Genomic DNA, 21541 nt, shown 5'->3' on the forward strand with positions numbered 1-21541 from the left:
CTTTTTGATCACCCTTATAAATTGACTTTGATGTGATTAATGAGTAGCATGGAAAGTCACTGTCAACAAAACGAGTGACTGTTGGGCAAGGTGATACTCACTGTAGACTGAATTAGTGGAACTACTTCATTGTATTCCTTTTTATTAAATTAGTTCAAAACAATATTGGTTAAGAACTACAAAGATTTTGTGTAAACATGTTGTGCGTTTTGTACCACAATAGAATAATTAAGCTTGCCACTAGATTGAGAATGTTAGGTATTGTAGGTCCTGATCTGGTTTAGCGCACTAACAAATTTTCATAGTGACAAACTGGTCACGAGTCTTAATATCTTAGTGAAGAATAGATGTGTGTTTAATGCGGTGTAAATTATGGTGTTGTGCACATTTCTTAGTAAATACCATCCCATACTTATTTAGACCTTCAGAGCATGGGGATCAGGAGTTGTGCTACCGGGGAGAGACTATGGGAACCCGGTAAGAATCATTACACCACACCACAGTTACCAGACACGGCACACCAAATACCAATTTTCACTTTGTGAAGTGGATGGGCAAATATCTTGTGAGGATTCCTCACCATCCAATACATCGTGTTCTGTGGATTAAAATAGCTTGATAAATGAAATCGTGCATCAACTGACATTAAATAAAGTATCGGGTCTGCCTATACAGCAGCAGTATTTCGGAGAAGTGAATGGCAATAATCAGTTTGTTTCTGTTTGTCCGTTTCCTTCCATTGTGCAGTTCTAAAGCAATATGATTTCAATTTTAATTCATTAAGAATTTTACTTGTTGTTGTTGTTGTGGTCTTCAGTCCTGAGACTGGTTTGATGCAGCTCTCCATGCTACTCTATCCTGTGCAAGCTTCTTCATCTCCCAGTACCTACTGCAACCTACATCCTTCTGAATCTGCTTAGTGTATTCATCTCTTGGTCTCCCTCTACGATTTTTACCCTCCACGCTGCCCTCCAATGCTAAATTTGTGATCCCTTGATGCCTCAAAACATGTCCTACCAACCGATCCCTTCTTCTAGTCAAGTTGTGCCACAAACGTCTCTTCTCCCCAATGCTATTCAATACCTCCTCATTAGTTACGTGATCTACCCACCTTATCTTCAGTATTCTTCTGTAGCACCACATTTCGAAAGCTTCTATTCTCTTCTTGTCCAAACTAGTTATCGTCCATGTTTCACTTCCATACATGGCTACACTCCATACAAATATTTTCAGAAACGACTTCCTGACACTTAAATCTATACTCGATGTTAACAAATTTCTCTTCTTCAGAAACGATTTCCTTGCCATTGCCAGTTTACATTTTATATCCTCTCTACTTCGACCATCATCAGTTATTTTACTCCCTAAATAGCAAAATTCCTTTACTACTTTAAGTGTCTCATTTCCTAATCTAATTCCCTCAGCATCACCCGATTTAATTTGACTACATTCCATTATCCTTGTTTTGCTTTTGTTGATATTCATCTTATATCCTCCTTTCAAGACACTGTCCATTCCATTCAACTGCTCTTCCAAGTCCTTTGCTGTCTCTGACAGAATTACAAGGTCATCGGCGAACCTCAAAGTTTTTACTTCTGCTCCATGAATTTTAATACCTACTCCGAATTTTTCTTTTGTTTCCTTTACTGCTTGCTCAATATACAGATTGAATAACATCGGGGACAGGCTACAACCCTGTCTCACTCCTTTCCCAACCACTGCTTCCCTTTCATGCCCCTCGACTCTTATAACTGCCATCTGGTTGCTGTACAAATTGTAAATAGCCTTTCGCTCCCTGTATTTTACCCCTGCCACCTTCAGAATTTGAAAGAGAGTATTCCAGTTAACATTGTCAAAAGCTTTCTCTAAGCCTACAAATGCTAGAAACGTAGGTTTGCCTTTTCTTAATCTTTCTTCTAAGATAAGTCGTAAGGTTAGTATTGCCTCACGTGTTCCAACATTTCTATGGAATCCAAACTGATCTTCCCGAGGTCCGCTTCTACCAGTTTTTCCATTCGTCTGTAAAGAATTCGCGTTAGTATTTTGCAGCTGTGACTTATTAAACTGATAGTTCGGTAATTTTCACATCTGTCAACACCTGCTTTCTTTGGGATTGGAATTATTATATTCTTCTTGAAGTCTGAGGGTATTTCGCCTGTCTCATACATCTTGCTCACCAGATGGTAGAGTTTTGTCATGACTGGCTCTCCCAAGGCCATCAGTAGTTCTAATGGAATGTTGTCTAGTCCCGGGGCCTTGTTTCGACTCAGATCTTTCAGTGCTCTGTCAAACTCTTCACGCAGTATCTTATCTCCCATTTCGTCTTCATCTACATCCTCTTCCATTTCCATAATATTGTCCTCAAGTACATTGCCCTTGTATAAACCCTCTATATACTCCTTCCACCTTTCTGCCTTCCCTTCTTTGCTTAGAACTGGGTTGCCATCTGAGCTCTTGATATTCATACAAGTGGTTCTCTTCTCTCCAAAGGTCTCTTTAATTTTCCTGTAGGCAGTATCTATCTTACCCCTAGTGAGACAAGCCTCTACATCCTTACATTTGTCCTCTAGCCATCCCTGCTTAGCCATTTTGCACTTCCTGTCGATCTCATTTTACTACAGTATGTGTATTTAACACCAGAGTGTTCAGATAGCTTGCTTACTGATTGTTTTGGACTGGCAGTTTTTTTCTGTATGGGGCAATGGTCAATGGAATACTAATGGAAGGTTGCCTGTTTGATTTCACACTTGAAACTGAACCAGTTGCATGCCAGCTTTTAACTAAATCTTTTATGCTGCTCTTCACTGGGCTACTGAATTTCAGAAATTTTTGTATGAACACTTTATGTGTTTCATCTAATGATTGAGATCAAATATAGGTCTCAGGTACAGCTATCCTCTCCTGGAATGAACATGGCATTTTACACAAGCACAACTGCACTCACAAATCTGCACTGCAATGAAATGTGTACTGTGCTAACATGTAACATCTGCTGAACAGCAGCAACACTTAGTAGTAGCAAACACATCTGTTAGTCACGTTAGTTCTGAGAGAGTCTTTCATAAATAGTGTCTGGTAGTGGTTTCATTATGTTTTTTTGACGATGCTCACTCTGTAGTGAGCCCTATTAGTTTGTGTCTCCCCCCCCCCCCCCCCTTTCCCTACGTCCCCCAAGCCCTCCCATAACCTTCCCTTAACCAATTGCTCTCACTTCTTTGAGGAAAGAACCTGTGCTTTGTTACCAGTTTTGTGTTCTCTTCAGCATAGTACTGGCCAGCCCATACGTCTCATTACTAGTTTAACAAGCTTCTAAATGAAATTTCCATTGTTAAGAGATCATAATTATAACTTGTGACACTGTAACTGACTAATGTTGTGTTTCACTACTTTATAATACTGAGATTAATTTTTAAAACTTTCATTGTAATGTGATTGTTTCCAGCTGTAACATCAATGAGTGTACATCCGACAGGAAAGTTGCTTTTGTCACTGGGTACAGATGGTACACTTAGGACGTGGAATCTTATAAAAGGCCGTAAAGCATATGTCACCAACTTAGGGAAGTAAGTTACAACAAATAATGTCAAACTCAATAAAAATTTACGTCTTTTAGTGTCAACAAGTCATTGTCAATTGAACTACATAGAATGCATATTTAAGCTTTATTTTTAGTCTCATGTTTCATTGTTTCCATAAACTTGTAGTGGAATTTGGTATACCATATTTGTTTCTTTTACTGCATGTCCCAATAGTACCTGAAACAGAAATCAGTTTCACAAAATGTATCAGCCCCTCTAATTAAAAACTGTATTTTCTGTTTTAAAGTAATAATCTTGATTTTTCTGAATAGTGGGAAATGAGATTTCAGCAAATATTTGTGTGCACAAACCTTTATACGAAGGTTTTTCCCCTTTACAATCTTGCTATTCAGTTTACAGGAGACAATCACAATTACATTTCATTTAGTGGTGAGTGTTGTAGATAATTCAGCCGTTAGGGAAGAGTGTCATGTAATTCTCTTTGGGAACCAGTAATACTCTATCATATGAATTGTTAATTTGTATAACCACTATATCCATGGTTTCTGTTTAATTGTATTATTTGTTCAAGGCTTGTTTTTTTAAAAGAGATGTGTGAAGGCATCCGGCTCATGACTCTCTCTTGAGTAACATGGTGCCCCAAGCCGTTACGGTTCTCCTTCCTTTTTATATATTGCAATAGCCAAGTCTTATCTATTGTATTCTCTTATTTATATTCTCCGTGACAGCCACTTGTCTATCCAGGTCCTAATTTGGTTCATTATTGTTTCCTTTTATCTTATTTTACACTTCATGTTCACAGTTTCCCATCAGGATTTGACCTCTCTCTTGTGAATTATTTAGAAATGCAAAGTTTATAGGAAAGAATACCTGATGTACCATCTTCTCTCAGTATGACCATCCTGGACCCCTTTTCTTCTCAAATAACACAGCATATGTGAAACCCAACATGGTAGCGAGTCCGTCATCAGGAGTTTGATATGTTCCTGCACACTTGTAGCCTCCTGGACAATGTGGGGAACAGAGTGCTGGTTTATGACTTGAGAACTCTCCACACAAGTCAGAGAATGTATGCCCATATTTGGGCCCTCTGTTACTCCAAGCACCATTAATTCTCAGGTGACCATTGTCATGGTTTGGTGACACCTGTAAAGAGAGCATTTTGTTGGATTTTATGTCACCAGGACAGAAAATCCATAATGAAATGGATTATGTTCACAAGGCTACAGCAGCCTCATCAAGTAGGCATAGTACGAGAATGTAATGCCTCCAAATTTTTATGTGAAAACTATTAAAGATTTTTAAATAAAATGAACTTTATTAGTATTACACATTTTTATTCTTCATGTGTACATGTTTATTTCCCAACATAGTCATCATGGCAATGAAAAAAATTCTGTAATTTTTGAGAAGATTTCTTGTGGAGAACAAGGTGGTTTGGCTAAAATACTTTAAAAGTGGATAAAAATCAGTTGAGTAGTTGATGATTGCAGACTCACAACACCTGCTCTGTTTACTATCACCACCTACCATCAGGGTTTAAATGGTATGAAATTAATCACAAAATGACCAAAACTGGTAACTAATGCAAATAAATATTTTATTGCGGTCAAAACTGTTTTTAATTCATTTTTAGAACATATTTCTCCCAATGAGAGACCAGTTTGTTGGTACTGTCAGTGCAGAATGTATGACTTTGTTGACAGAGCCACAACCTTGCCTTTGACTGCATCGCTTCACCACTATCGAAGTGAAGTCCTTGAAGGTGTATTTTAAGTTTCACAAATGAAAATCGGATGGGACAAAGTTGGGACAATATGGATGACAGTGAGCCCAAGGTGTCAGATTGTCCCAGATGTCACTGTGCTTGTGTGTGATCTGGCATTGTTATGCTGAAGGAAAGGGGTGCTCCATGTGTGGGTGTGTGAATGAACCCTTCGAATGGGTGCTTTCAATTTGCTGAGGGTCTTCCAGTACCTTGCAGAGTTTATGTTGGTGTCTTTAGGCATGAGCTGTAAATGCACCACACCTTGAACATCCCAGAAGAATGTGAGCATGACTTTGCCAGCTGATGACATGGTCTTGAACTTTTTTGGCATCACTGATCTGTTGTGGTGAAACTCCATTGATGCACTCTTGTTTTTGGGGTCAAAATGGTGAACTCAGCTTTCATCACATGTCACAATGTTGTTAAGGAACACATCACTCTTATGCTCAAACCACAAAAGAAATTGTTGACAGATGTCCAGTCTCCTCTGTTTCATCTCAGGAGTAAGAATTTGAGGCATCCAGCATGTAAACGGCTTTCAGTACCACAGTTTTGGAGTCGTGCCCTGTGTACACACTCTGATGATATGCAACATTTACCTGAGTGTGCTATGTCTGTGTTACCTGACGTTTTTCTCTGACGAGTTCATTGGATCGCTTCTGATGAGTCTCGTCGGTTGCCGTACATGGTTATCGACTCCAAGCTCTGTCATACATGTTTAGGTTAGCACCACCATTTCCTTCATTACGAATATGAACAACACAATGTGCATATTACTGATGTTTATACAGTTATCACTGTGTTTAGCTTTCATTCTTCTACGGACTTCAATTGAAGGTCCATTTTCTCCAGTTGGAAACTCGATTACAAAATGCTGTTTCTCATGCCCTGACGTAGTTACGTTACATACCACCATATTACACGCTACAGTTCGGAGCCCTCTAGCAGCAGAGGTTTGAAACTTGCCTTAGCGAAGTGAGAAAGTCAATTGAGTAATATGCATGACATGAAATACCTCAACCGACATTGAGAACAGAATAAAAAATTCAAAGTCCATACTTTTCAGCACTGCTTCATAATTATGAAGCTGATAATTAAAATCATATGGCATTTCTGCTCTTGGCTACGTTTCGAGAGGAGGAAAAGTGGTGTCAAAATGTGGGACAGTATTCCCTGAATACCTTGTTTTTACCAGGATGGATGAGAATACCTTCTTAACAACTGAACTCCAGTTATTCATAGAATATATTGAGGACAGGTTCTGAGAGATGCCATTATTGATAAAGATGTGGAACATTTCATGCCTGATTAACGCAACTCATTTTGCTCAGTCATAAATCTTAACATGAATCAGGGCACTATTTTCCACTGTGACTTGACCTTACAATAAGACGAGAAATTTCACAAGATTAATAGCCTTTCAATGTCTGTTGTTGAGTGGTTGCTGCAGCTGTCACATATGACAAGTGCTGTAGCACTGCCAAAGTGTGCCAGGGTGCGGTAACTTTGTTGGTCGTTGACCAAAAAGTCTAGCTGCAGCTCATAGTCGTGTGACACGGCATCATTGGGTTGCGGCGAGCAGTGTACTTAACAACAGTGAGCTCTTGTGTTGGCTCATGCCATTACAACAGTTCTAAGATAATGTGTTTGGAACTACTTAACAAGATTGTGTGTATCACCTGCCGTTCTGGCCACTGTGGCCAAGCGGTTCTAGGTGCTTCAGTCCGGAACTGCCCTGCTGCTGCGGTCGCTGGTTCGAATCCTGCCTCAGGCATGGATGTGTGTGATGTCCTTGGGTTAGTTAGGTTTAAGTAGTTCTAAGTCTAGCGGACTGATGACCTCAGATGTTAAGTCCCATAGTGCTTAGAGTCATTTGAACCATCACCTGCAGTGAAATCATAGACAACCGCCAGTCTATACTCAGTAGGTTAAATTCACCTCCCGCTAGTACTGGATGATTGGGTACTGCTGCATTACTGAGCATAGAATTTCTCTGAATGATTTCATGACTGGTATGGCGGGTTCAGGTGGCTGGTAAAAAGTCCAGTGATTAACTTCAGCTAACTTGCAAATAACTTCGCAATCAGATTTTCTGGAAAGTGATACACTCAGAGATTTTCTTACAAATATGTTAGCAGTTTCCTGTTAAAATCTAGAAGTTTGAAGTGTCTTTATCAACACAGTCTGATTTCGCTCACTGTGTGTTGACCGGTGAGCAATCATCAGAGACCTTCAAACTATTACACAGCCGTAAAAAAGCCACTTGCAGTTCATAAGCATTCCGATACACAAGTAGCTACTTCTTAGGGGTTGTGAAACTCTTACCTATCAAGAGGAATACTACAATTCTACATCCCATAATGCAGTCCATAAATCTGCAGCCAAGGCCATCTTAAAATTGTCTGGCCTCTTTCTTAGACTGTCCACTTGGTCCCAAATCAAAGAATGCTGATCAGTTGTGGGTATGATACTGAATTGTAAGATGTGCTTGCACCCTGAGAGAATGACCAGCAGTTTCTACTGCTTCTACCAGCCATCCAAACAAATTGAGGATAGCCTCAGAACCCAACTGACAGGCACCATTGGTGCTGACATGAGCCACAACTTACAGGTGACGGACTTTGCATCCTTGACAGCCACAGGCAGACTTTCCTTCATGTCTTGGATGTGGTCACCCCAGCAGACATACCGAGTGCACGTTAAACTTCTTTCCAGCCCTGGACACTAATTGCATAAGGGGCCCCATAACATTGAAACTCCTGGTAACTAGCAACTACCTCCATGTGCCTGCAGGGACCATGCTGAGGCAGCATCCACTATTGTCCACTCGTAGGTGAATGAAAGAGAGTAGATGGCCAGTCGCCACACTCACTCTCCACCTCAAGTGACCTGAACAGGTTGCAATCTGACATTAGCCCAGCAGTGAGCGTGGTTTCTCTGTCAGATATGCTGAAAGGTGTCTCAGCAGCAGAACCCATCTGTGGAACAGTTGGGCTATTCAGTGCCAAGTGGTCTAACTCCGGAAAAAGTTCCCACGTACCCGTCATGGATTTCACTGAAATTTTATGTGAACATTCACAAATGTTCCTAATGAACATTGGTAAAGTTTTGCTGTCATCAGTTTTAATACTTCCAGAGGTATAGTCATTTGTTTAACCCCATGGCACAGCTATCAACAGTACATCCATGAGTTTTCTGCTATTTTGAGGCATAATGTCTCCAGTAGTATTTTCTTGAAAGAAACAAAACTTTGCCATCTGATACAACTTTTCATGCTCACTTAAGTGAAATAATAATAATAAAAAAGATTTCTTGAGTGGTTTGCATAATGATAATTTGAAGCAAAGTCGGCAGAAGAAATAGACTCTTGAAAAAAGTGTGAAGTTTATCTTTTTATATCTTCAGAATTAATTGGGGTACACACCTGAAACTTTTCATGTAATAACTTAGCAATACAGGGTCTTAAATGTAAAATTTCATTCTCCTACTACTTTCCAATAGTTATGCAGATTGAAGGTAAAGTTCATAATTTTTGTGAAGAAACTTGGCTGAAAAAATACATTCTTGGAAAAAATGTGAAGTTTAACCTTTTTTAGGTCTGACAGTAACTGCAGTATATACCTGAAAAATTTGCACATAATAACTTACCATTATGAGGTCAAGAATATAAAATTTCATTCTCCTGCTGGTTTCCAGTAATTTACAAATTGAGGGCAAAGATGACAATTTTTCTAAAAATGTCAAAAATGGGTATTTTTGGTCCACTTTTACGAAAATCAGTCTCCTGCAAACTCATTTAAACTATTTTCATTAGGATATCTGTGTTCTAAACCACCTAAAAAACTGTATTTGGTTTTGCAATGTGAGCATATGAGGTCCTAAAAAGGAATGACACAGTGGAGATGCATTGACAATGGGTCATTTTCCGCTGGTACTCAAATTAAATGTGACATCTTTTATTATGTGCTACAGTTGTTTAGTACTGTCTGAGGAAGATAATATCATACGTCCTGATGACCAGGAAATGAGCTTGAGTCAGAAAAATTGCAAGTAAGTAGTCTTTTTTTGTCTTTTTAGAGACCTCTACAGCATTCATCTTTACAGAATTCTTTTTACAAAAATGAAATGGAAGAAGGAATGCAATAAAAAGAATATGTGGTGGTGCGCCTGCACAATCTGCCACAACAGCATTTGTATCCGGCAGCAGTGACAGTTGGGCAAAGTACAAAGCAAGCGTGTCACCATCACCCACAGCTTGCACCCTGGCTGACAAATATGAACATTTCAGACCCCTGCCAGTATTTCCTCATCCACTTACACTTTCTCTGGCAACGCAAGTCAGACACCTTCATGCCGCGTGCATTCAGTTGTTAGTGGTAGGACTCTGCAGTTTGACAGTTAATAGTTGTGTTAATGTTTCTCTAACCATATCTTTATTTGGCATGCAGCTGACGTAATTTTTGTTTATGTAATGGTTGTCAATAAAGATTGTAGATTAATCAAAATACCGTATTTACTCGAATCTAAGCCGCACTTTTTTTTCCGGTTTTTGTAATCCAAAAAACTGCCTGCGGCTTAGAATCGAGTGCAAAGTAAGTGGAAGTTCTGAAAAATTTTGGTAGGTGCCGCCACAGTTAACTTCTGCCATCGAATATATGTAGTGCTACAGGGGCATGATTTGCAGGCACAAAGATAAATACTGGTGCCAAAACCTCTGCGTCAGTAAATAAATTAAAAAAAAAAAAAAAAAAAAAAAAAACAGATGTAAGATGAGCTTTTTCCTCCACCCCGAGTTTCGACCACTGCATTTTCATATATTATCCAACGAAGTAAATACAAATTCCATATTGTTCATCTTCGAATGTAGCAGCATTTTAATGTACTACGGAAATCCGACTGGCAAGACTGTTTGGGAGGTGTTTGTCAATATGGCCAATTCTACGTTCTAAATTCCTACCTGTGAGAAGAGATGGTTGCTAATAGGAAGTTTTATGAATTGTGTATCACATGCAGTATTCTCTGCACCATAAGAGTAATACGAATATAAACATTTTGCTATGTATTCTTTCGTGTTTGCTGCTATCTCATTTAAATCCTGTCAGCCTAATAAACTACGAAACTAGAGTGAGACAACAGCAAATGCGGAAGAATATACATATCATGTCATGTTTATATTCGTATTATTCTTATGCCTAATAGTGATACATTCAGAAATGAAGCACAGCAATTGACTAGATTTTTAAATCTAAGATGACTCTAATTTCTGTGCAGAATGTAATGTACTAAAGAGGCGTCTGCAAAGATTTTCAAACGGAGAAAAATTGTCGCTGAACTCTCGTTCAGAACATCTTCTATCATACACAGTCTATTATTTGGTTCTTGTTGATCATAATGAAAGAAAGGAGCAGTGTAAGTAACAACAAATAGCAGTCTCTTGCCATTGTTTCGCTAATGAGACGATTCCTCTCTCTCTCTTTTTTTAAATTGTAAGCGGCGGTAGTGCGCCCAAAAGCAAGCCATGCCGTGCGCGGCGACAGGCCGTAAACACTCATTATTAGAATGCGACAAACAATGCATGACACAGTACAGTAATGCATTTTCAACTTAGAATGACGTAAACACCTATAACAAAGAGAATGGCACTTATCAGATCCAAGAAAAATAAGCAATCAATTCAAACCAGATGAAGCACGTGAAAAAGGAAGGGTACCCGTATAAATACAGATGGAGCCCCTGACGCATAGCAGTGGCTACCTGGTAAAGCTTAACTGCTAAGCTTACGACTCGAACCAAACTACTGTAGCTGTATCGTCATTCATTCGATCTAAATTGTGTCTCAAATTACAATGGACCAACTTTGTTTCGATTTGGAGGTGTGGCCTAAAACTTTTCTCTCCCCTTGAATTTACAGTCTCAAATTTCAGGTGCGGCTTAGATTCGGGAAAATTTTTTTTCCTTGATTTCGAGTCTCATTTTTCAGGTGTGGCTTATATTTGAGTGTGGCTTAGATTCGAGTAAATACTCTTTTGTGTGCCTCTAATAATGTGAGGTAATCACATTTGAAAAGTGTAAGTTTTTGGTTTCTGTCTTATCAAATTTGTTCCCAAACAATCCCATCAATGACAGCATCTAGTTGACAGTATAATTTTCCTCATGACATTGTACAGCAATTTAATGAAACGTGTAAAAAGCTCAAGTAACCTGAAGTAAACATAAGCTTAGGATTCTAAAATAGACCACTTCTAGTTTTGGCCTCAGACACTTAAAGAAATTTATCATCAGCTTGGGATCCTGTGTAAAGAAACCCTTAACAGATTTGGGAGCCTGTAGTAAACAGACTCACCCATGACTGCTTTTGCACAGCTATCTGGTGTGGCCCCTATGGTGATGGGTATGCTGGTTTTCTTACTTTAAAGGGAACCAGCTATGGTTAAGCCACCATGGACCATACCAACACATGTATAGAATTTTTTATATGTGCACTAATGTTCCACATTAACCACAAAGTATGCGAACACAAAAGTATGTTACAGCTTAAACCAGAATTAAACTAGCACATCAGTAGAATTACACAACAGAAATACGTACTAATTCTCTATATAATGAATGTGTTAAAATAATATCAGGAAAATTGTTGTGAACTTTAAAAAAATTTGCACAATGTAAGATTGGTGTAAAAGCTGCCAGCTGTTTACACAATGTGTGCTGCATCTGTAATGCAACATTTGTACTGCCATGATCTCCACTGCCTTGGTAATGCACAGTTAAGTTGTGAAGTTTATAACCAGTTTGATGCTGCAATTATAGCAGGAAAAAAAAGGACTGAAATATGTCACAATAAGTCATGACAAAAGATACCTCTTTTTTTAAAAAAAAGTTTCTTGAGTTATTCAGAATTTTCTCAATTTGTAGTCATCAATATTTTTGATATGCCTCTCCCAGAGAGTGCTAAACAATTTTAGAACCTAGAAAAAGATGTCGGTTTTAATTTGAGTATCAGCAGCATTTGAGCCCATTTTAAAAATGCTGTCCTTGCTAAATTTTTTTTTAGCTCTTTATATGATCACATTTCAAAACCAAATATTGTCTTCTTAGATGGTTTTGAAAGAGTTTGCATAAGACTCCTTTTCATAAAAGTGGACCAAAAATAGCCATTTTTTTAGCATTTTCAGAAAAATCATCAACTTTTCCCTCATTTGTAAACTGTTTAAAAGCAATAGGCGAATGATATTTCATTTCAGAATGAAATTTTGTATTTTAATACCATTATTGCAAAGTTATTATGTACAAGGTTTGAGGTGTACCCCACAATTATTTCCAGAGTTACAGAAAGCTGAACTTCACATTGTTTTCAAGTGTCAAGGTTTTTGGCGGACTTTTCTTAAAATTATCCATATACAAATCACTCAGGAAATGTTTTTCTTATTTTGTTGAAGAGACCACAGAAAATTGTACAAGATCGTGTAATTTTGTTTCAAGAAAATATTACCAGATATATTATCTCTCAAAGTTGCCGAAAACTTGTAGGCGCACTGTTGATATTTGTGCTATGGGGTCAAACACATAACTATATCTTCAGAAGTGTTGAATTAATGATTGTGAAACTTTACCAATGTTCTTCGGGAACCTGTGTTATTGTTGATACAGAATCTCATCAAAATCAGTGATTTTCGTATGGGAACCTCTAGACCACTTGGGATGCCATGCCCCAGTTGACACTTGAGGTGGCCTATGCTACTCCCTGAGGCAGCACTGCAGATGGCAGACAGTGGCTAACAGTGTCTTCAACTGTTGCAGTCAGCTCCTCCTCTGTGTGCACACAGCATCCATATTCCCTCCACAAAAGATTGAATGAAAGCAATAGGTAAAAATAAGTAAAAATTAGCCCTGTTGTCATTTAGAGTGAGATTTCCACTATCAAATGTAAGCTACTACTGAGAAACTGTCACTGACGCCAATTCGCTACACTCAGTAGGTGTCAATTTATGATTTTTTTGAAATGATGCTTAACAGCAACAATCGCTGTAAACCTGAGAGTTTGTAAGACTGTGTCATAAATCTTGTCATAACTTGGCTTTAATCTCATTTACTTGAAGGATTCTTAAGCAATAAATACAGGGTGTTTAAAAAAGAATATACATATTAAAAAGTATTATTTTGTCAAAACTATTGATCGCTGTGTCTCAGCTCAGCTATTGGAGAAACTAATACATAGTGTAGTTTATATTAGTAGACGTTAGATGCCAGTTGTCTTTTGTTTTGCTTGGTAACCGTCTTATGTTTAAAATGGCTACTCTGCAGCAGAAATCATTTCGTGTTCTCGAGTTTGCGAAGTGCAGTTCCGTGATAACAGTGCATAGACGTTTCAGGTTGAAGTACCAAATTGATCCTCTGAGTGGATGGAACATTCGCAGATGGTATAGACAGTTTATAGATACAGGATGTGTACGTAAAGGAAAGAGTCCTCGCCACCCTTGTGTTCTTGAAGAAAATGATGCACGAATTCAAACTGCTTTCCAACGTAGTCCTTCAAAATCAACTTGTTGTGCCAGTCAGGAGTTACAACTGTTTGCAACAACAATTTGTTATGTTTTGAGATGTTGGTTGGTTATGAAGCTGTCAAGCTATTACAAGCTCTGTGTCCTGATGACAAACAGAAACGTGTGGCATTTTGTAACGAGATTCTTGGTGCTGTTGGCAATGATAAGACTTTAGCACAGTGCAATGATGAAGCGACTTTCCATGTTAAAGGTGAAGTAAACAAACACATTGTTCGAATTTGGGGCCTACAGAAGCCACATGCAGCCATTGAACATATACGAGATTCGCCCAAAGTCAGTGTGTTTTGTGTGGTATCCCAATCATCTGTTCTTCTTCTTTGATGGAAATACGGTTAACGGTCAGCAGTATGTCACTATGTTACAAAACTGGTTGTTTCCGAGGCTGCAGGAAGACAACTTCATTTTTCAACAAGATGGGGCACCCCCCTCACTGGGGTCGCCAAGTGCGTGAATATCTGAATGAAACTCTACCGAACCGTTGGATTGGTCGTCAAGGAGCTGGCGACTTAGCATGTCTCAGCTGGGCTCCATGGTCACCGGACTTGACACCCTCTGACTTCTTCGTGAGGATTTTTTTTTAAGACAGTGTTTATGTACCACCACTTCCACAGAACATGGAACAGTTGAAAACTGGATCCTTACTGCCATAACATCAGTGATGAAGGACATGCTTGCCTGAGTATGGGAGGAATCTGAGTATCGATGTGATATTGTTCATGTCGCTGGTGGAGGACATATTGAACATATGTAATCTGAACTTGAGAGGTTCATAAATATGTGTGTAAAGTTTCATATTCGAATGTTGTAAAGTTTAGTAAATATATGCATTCGAAATACATATATTCTTTTTGAAACACCCTGTTTACTATTAGCAAATAACTTTTAAATCCTATGCTTTACTTAGGTGTATTATTTATAGCTTTTAGGTAACTAACAACTGCAGATTTTAATATAAATGTGAAATAATGGATCAGCTTAACATTATTGAGTGATTGTGCACAGACTTTTTCGTAGTAGACTTACATTTTATGTAAAGGAATTACTTATTTATTTCTGTCCTCTATTTTTCCACTTATACTCAATTAACACAGTTCTTATGAGATGTTTATACCACTGCTCTATTTTCAGTTTTTATGTTTTTTATCACATGTCTAACACTGGAAAATCCAGGATGGAATGTAACAATATTATGAAAAGGATAGTTGTTACTCACTTTGTAGTGGAGATGCTGAGTCGCAGATAGGCACAACAAAAAGACTGTCACAAAATAAGCTTTTGGCAACAAGGCCTTTGTCAAAAATGCACACACAGCTTCAGCTTCCAGTGACTGGTCATGTGCGTGTGAGGTGCGCACGCGCGCGTGCTGTGTGTGTGTGTGTGTGTGTGTGTGTGTGTGTGTGTGTGTGTTGCCTATTTTTGACAAAGGCCTTGTTGGGCGAAAGCTTATTTTGTGACAGTCTTTTTGTTGTGGCTATCTGCGACTCAGCATCTCCGCTACAAAGTGAGTAGCAACTACCCTTTTCATAATATTGTATCATATGTCTCTCACATAGGCCTCTCTCATCTGTGTTCTCACCACATTTGCGTACTACTTAAGTTATATTTAGTGTAATAATTTGTGACATCGTTATTTAAAACCAGCTGTACTTTGATTGCACTAAGAAAGTTTCATGTATTCTTAAAAGTCGTGCCCAATTTCTGATGCAGGAAATAAAAATAATGTGTATATCTTTAAAATTTATTCAAATGTGGACACACGCAGTGCTCTGCAACTCTTCCAATTCTGCAAAATAACAATATTTTGCTACATCCACAATGTGAACACTGTATACGTTGACTGCTTGTGTAAGCAGTTTAATGGTTTCAGATTTTTTTTTGCCTCAGTCACTTATTCATACGTTAATTTTCAAGTAGTTCACTTTGTTTGAGTGGTGTTATCTTTTGTATATCTTGCAGTATTTTAAAATTTTTATGGCATTATGGAGGTAAATGTCATTGTGCATGTTATTTATTTCCACAGCTTTTGAATTTTTGGTTGTGTATTTATTTGGCAATGATTACTCACTGGGACATAGGCTACTTTTCTGTGAACAAAATTAATTCCTGTTTCACTGTGTTTACTAAATTAAATCTTACTCCATTGGACAGGGAAAGCCGGTGGTCGTCTGGTGTAATCTGGTCTCCTGATGGTACTCATTACATTGTGCTACCTGGTGGGAAACGAGCTGATGTGTACTCAGTGGAAACTGCTGGTATCAAGTGCTCATTAAAGTTGCAGTGGGGAGTATGCTGTGCTTGTTTTCTCACTCCAGACACATTTTCCCTGGCTGGTGAGGGAGGGAACATAGCACTGTATTCACTGAACGAGAAGAGTGGGGAACCCACAAAACAAGTGAAGGCTCATGAGGACAGGGTGAAAGCAACCGGTGCTATTACTCTGGCTGATGGTTCCACATGGCTTGCAAGTGCTTCTAGTGGAGGTCAAATAAAGCTGTGGCAATTTAAGGTAGGGAATAGTGTATGCATTATGCATAGTTAAATACCGTATTTACATGAGTATATGGAAAGGATAGTTGCTTCTCACCATACAGCAGAGATGCTGAGTTGCAGGTAGGCACAACAAAAAGACTGTCACAAAATGAGCTTTCGACCAACAAGGCCTTTGTCGAAAATAGAAAAACACACACACACACACACACACACACACACACACACACACACACACACACACGTTCCATCCCAGATTTTTCGTTGTTTGTATTTACCCGAGTGTAAGACAACCCTGAATATAAGATGACACCCCTTTTTCAAGAGGCTCCTTGAGGAAAAAAAATATTTATCATATTCTGACTAATCAAAATTACAGACCGCTTTACTGACAAAGTATCGGCCAAAAAGTTAACGTTATACCAAAATTATGCCATTTTCTGATTGTCTGTGTTTTGATAATACTGTACTAGGAGAAATAAAAGAAACAAAAAGAAATGGTTTACATTAATTTTCGGACCATTTTCTTTTCTGTGTTTTTTTGCTTGTTAATGCTTTAGTTGGTGGTATCAATGTTTTTAATCATTATTGGGTGTAATAGCACAGCTGTGAAGTTTGTATCGTCTTTGTCACAAATATTTCTGTTTCTTCTGACTTTGTTGCTATTTCTGGGGTTGTCATTATGGTGGGACATGTGAACACGGCAATTCTGGTCCCCCCACCTCCAATTCCATTTGTCCATGTAGGCTGATTGAATTCCAATCACTTAGTACAAATAGAGGAACCTTTTACAGCACCTGAAATTGGTGGTTAGGTCAGTCATCAAAATATTATGTGCAAAAAATAATGGCCAACCTGATTGGACAAATTAAAGCATACCATCTGTCAATGAGTTTCTGAGAGACTTAGAAATGTTATTACACATGAAGCTTCAAAGAAGCTGGTATAGGCATACAGAGATATGTAAACAGGCAGACTACAGTGCTGCAGTTGGCAATGTCTCTATGAGACAACAAGTGTCTGGCACAGTTGTTAGATCAGTTACTGCTGCTACATTGGCAGGGTATCAAGATTTAAGTGAGTTTGAACATGATGTTATAGTTGGTGCCCGAGCAATGGGACACAGCATCTCCGAGGCAGTGATTAGTGGGCCTTTTTCCCATACGACCATTTCACAAGTGTACCGTGAATATCAGGAATCCGGTAAAACATCAAATCTCCAAAATCGCTCAACTGGAAAAAGAGCCTACAGGAATGGGACCAACAATGATGAAAGAGAATCGTTCTATGTGACAGAAGTTCAACCCTTCCACAAATTGCTGCAGATTCAGTGCTGGACCACCAGCAAGTGTCAGTGTGTGAACCATTCAATGAAACATCATGGACATGGGCTTTCGGAGCCGAGTGCCCACTCCTGTACTCTTGATGACTGCATGACACAAAGTTTTACACCTTGCCTGGGCCCGTCAACACTGACATTGGATTGTAGATGACTCGAAACATGTTGCCTGGTTGGATGAGGGGTTGGACCTGTACAGCTATGGCGACAACCTCATGAATCCATGGACCCTGCATGTCAGCAGGGGACTGTACAAGCTGGTAAAGGCTCTGTAATGGTGTGGAGCATGTGCAGTTGGAGCAATGTGGGATCCATGATACGTCTAGAAATGACTCTGATAGGTGACACGTACGTAAGCATCCTGTCTGATCACCTGCATCCATTCATGTCCATTGTACATTCTGATGGACTTGGGGAATTCCAGCGGGACAGTGCGGCACCCCACACATCCAGAATTGCTACAGAGTGGCTCCAGGAACACTCTTCTGAGTTCAAACACTTCTGCTGGCCACCAGACTCCCCAGACATGAAGATTATTGAGCATATCTGGGATGCCTTGCAATGTGATGTTCAGATGAGATCCCCACCCCCCTCGTACTCTTATGGATTTATGGACAGTCCTGCATGATTCATGGTGTCAATTCCCTCAAGCACTACTTCAGACATTAGTCGAGTCCACGCCATGCCTTGTTGCAGCACTTCTGCATGTTCGCGGGGCCTCTACACGATATTAGGCAGTGTACCAGTTTCTTTTATGGATTAAATTGTCAGCGTATCTGCCAGAATGATTTGACACATCATATCTGGATACCTGGATCAGGTAACAATCGTTTCCGCTTATTACGAGATCAATATTTAATTCATTTTAGCAAGCTGCAACGACCTTAAGTAATTTTGTAGCTTTTAACAGAGAAGGCCGCAGCGTGACGATCAAAATGTTCTTCCAGTAGCCTGCTGAAAATGTGTGTGCTGAAGTAACAAGCAAAAAGACTGTGTTTCATTTGAAAAGTCTAAGTTGAGGGCAAAGAAATTTGAAACTAACTTCCACAATTGTAAAAGGTTTCCATAGAGGAAAACAATTCCTCAAAATACTGTAATTATTGTACTTCACACAATAGGAAGGGGGAAAAAGCTAGTAACCCATGAGCCATCTCTCCATAATGTACAAGAAATCCAATAACACTAACACCAGTTGCATGGGCAAAAATAATTAGATTTTAGTTAAGTAGGTAAACAAGTTGGCTTCAGAAGTGGATGTAGCACAATGGGCCAGTTGCAACTCGAGAATTAAATTATAGAATGTTCCAATGAATGTGAATTACTACTTTGTCTACAGTTCATAGAGTCTGAGAAAGTTTTTAAGCCAGTTTCACTGAAATCTGTACTAACAGCACTTAATTCAATCCATGAATGCTACAGTTTCTGCTGGATTTTTTAAGGTGGTGAGAAATTAAGAATTGAAAATAGATTAAGGTAAAGAGATTTCATATCACTGAAACTATCCTTGTCATACCTGGAGGAAGTTTTGGAGTAGTCCATGTTAATGGAAAGTATCTAAACCACTTTTGCTTTGGGGACAACATATTTTTTGCCTCTAGTGCAGATTATGTTCAACAGTGGATGTAAAACTTAACAGAGCAAGTTTGAAAGTATGCCTGATTTCATGGAAATAATGTGTGACCATTGTATCGAAGAGAAAATTGTACAAAGTAACAACAAAGTCGTAGAACCAGTTGGTGCATTTTTGTAATTTAAGGCAGATGAAAACAACCACTGAGTGGACATAAAAAGCATTAATGGAATAATGCAAATGGTAAACTATATAGGGTAGCTAAAATGTAGCTCCCACTGCGTCTGAAAAAAGTCTCCAATCAGTGTGTACTACTGATTTCGCTTTACATGTGTTTGGGCTGAAAATAAATTGGAAGTGGTAAAGATTTGTAGCCACTTTCATGGGTGGTTGATGGACCAAGCAATTTCTTTGCTGGATTTCTAGACATAAGGAAAAAACAAGTTGACAATTTAGTGAAAGGTATGTAGATGACATTAAAAAATGTGCAGGGACAGCATGGATGTTTATCCCTGAAGATCCTGAAACAGGAAAAGTTGGATGAGACCTTTATTCAGCTGTGTACGTAAAATGTTGTTAGTGATGATGGTAATTTTGTCTTGGAGTCAACCTACAAATTTCATTGTATTGTCTCTGGAGAAGTAGGTAACAACAAGTTATTTAAAAATGAAGTCTTCTGTAAAATGTTGTATGGCCACATGTATGGCAGCAGCAAAGATAACTTAATGAGTCTCTGTATGTCTGCAGTGTGCAGTCATTTTCTGTCAAGAAAAAGGCACTAAATTAAATTTTTGCACCTGACAACATTGTCCCCCCCCCCCCCCCCCCCCTCCTGACAAAAGGCAGAATTATGCATCTGGGTTATGGTTATGAAACAAAGGAAACACAGTAATACTGGAAATTAATTACTTTGTAAAGGCTTAAAGTGGGAGAATAAAAAGTGCACGCTGTCCATTTCGAATTTAATACACAGTGGTCCTCTGTTTCCCATTTTGTCTGTTTAAAAGTTTCTATTTTCTTTGTACCTGAAACTAGACATGGAAGACATGTTTCATTCAGTGAATCAAGTTCAAGATAATGTCATAGAATGTGGGTCATAGTGGGTGGAAGTGTAATTATCCATACGGTCACATTTTAACTGAATGTTTACCGTGTTTATCCTTTTACATTATAAGTTGATAAAATTAAACACCGCGTGAAGCTACTTTGTTTTTAAATCTGTTTATTTTATTGCAGGATGGAAAACTGAAAGAAAAATGCTGTGCAGATGCTGGTTGCAGGATAACTTGTCTTGCTCTTGTACTTTTGGATCCATCTTTTGAGGATGTAAAGGAACCAGAGGTAGACATCAAGCCGGAATCTAATTCTGACACAGAGCCAGAGTTTATAGTCACTGGCACTTCCAGCAAACACACTCCAGAAATTGGTGAAGTTATTGTGGAAGTTGATCGCACAACAAGAAAAAGAAAGAGACGTAAATCAAAAAAGAAAAACAGTGTTGGTGAGGGAGCTGACATAGAATGTGTTGAAAATGGAAATAAAAGTATGGAAAATCAAAATGTGAAACAGGAAAGAACTAAGAAAAAAATGAAAGAATTAACTAGTTCAGGGGGACAGTGGTCAGTGCAAGATATTTAACAAGTGGTGTTTTGTTATTTGTTGAAATGACTCGTGTAATATTTTTTAATAAAACAATGTTATGGGACAATGTACCTATTAAATATGGATACATTTCATATTCATTCACTTTGTTAATATTAACTTAACAAATCATACTCTCTTGAGATATGGTATATTCTTCTAATCCTTAAAGAGAGAAGAAATTGAGATGGTTTTGTGGAGAACAGTATGAAGGATCCTGGAATGAGATTTTCACTCTGCAGCGGGTTGTGCGCTGATATGAAACTTCCTGGCAGATTAAAACTGTGTGCTAGGCCGAGACTCGAACTCGGGACCTTTGCCTTTCGCGGGCAAGTGCTCTACCAACTGAGCTACCAAAGCACGACTCACGCCCTGTCCTCACAACTTTACTTCTGCCAGTACCTCATCTCCTACCTTCCAAACTTTACAGAAGCTCTCGTGCGAACCTTCCAGAACTAGCACTTCTGAAAGAAGGGATATTGCGGAGACATGGCTTAGCCACAGCCTGGGGGATATTTCCAGAATGCGAGGAGAGCTTCTGTAAAGTTTGAAAGGTAGGAGATGAGGTACTGGCAGAAGTAAAGCTGTGAGGACGGGGCGTGAGTCGTGCTTGGGTAGCTCAGTTGGTAGAGCACT

At 38.8% G+C, this 21541-nt stretch overlaps 1 protein-coding gene across 1 annotated transcript in view; it reads left to right on the forward strand.

Annotated features, from left to right (window-relative positions):
• Positions 1-21006, forward strand: part of LOC126253706 (p21-activated protein kinase-interacting protein 1-like) — a 66354-nt gene extending 45348 nt beyond the window's left edge. Inside the window, exons 4-6 of the mRNA XM_049955238.1 lie at positions 3443-3563; positions 16017-16374; positions 20501-21006. Coding sequence (XP_049811195.1) covers positions 3443-3563; positions 16017-16374; positions 20501-20902 — 881 coding nt within the window. The 3' untranslated portion in view covers positions 20903-21006. The remainder of the gene's footprint in view (positions 1-3442; positions 3564-16016; positions 16375-20500) is intronic.
• Positions 21007-21541: the final 535 nt, after the last annotated feature.

The sequence above is a fragment of the Schistocerca nitens genome, chromosome 4 (genome assembly GCF_023898315.1).
Source record: "Schistocerca nitens isolate TAMUIC-IGC-003100 chromosome 4, iqSchNite1.1, whole genome shotgun sequence".
Classification (NCBI taxonomy): Eukaryota; Metazoa; Arthropoda; class Insecta; order Orthoptera; family Acrididae; genus Schistocerca; species Schistocerca nitens.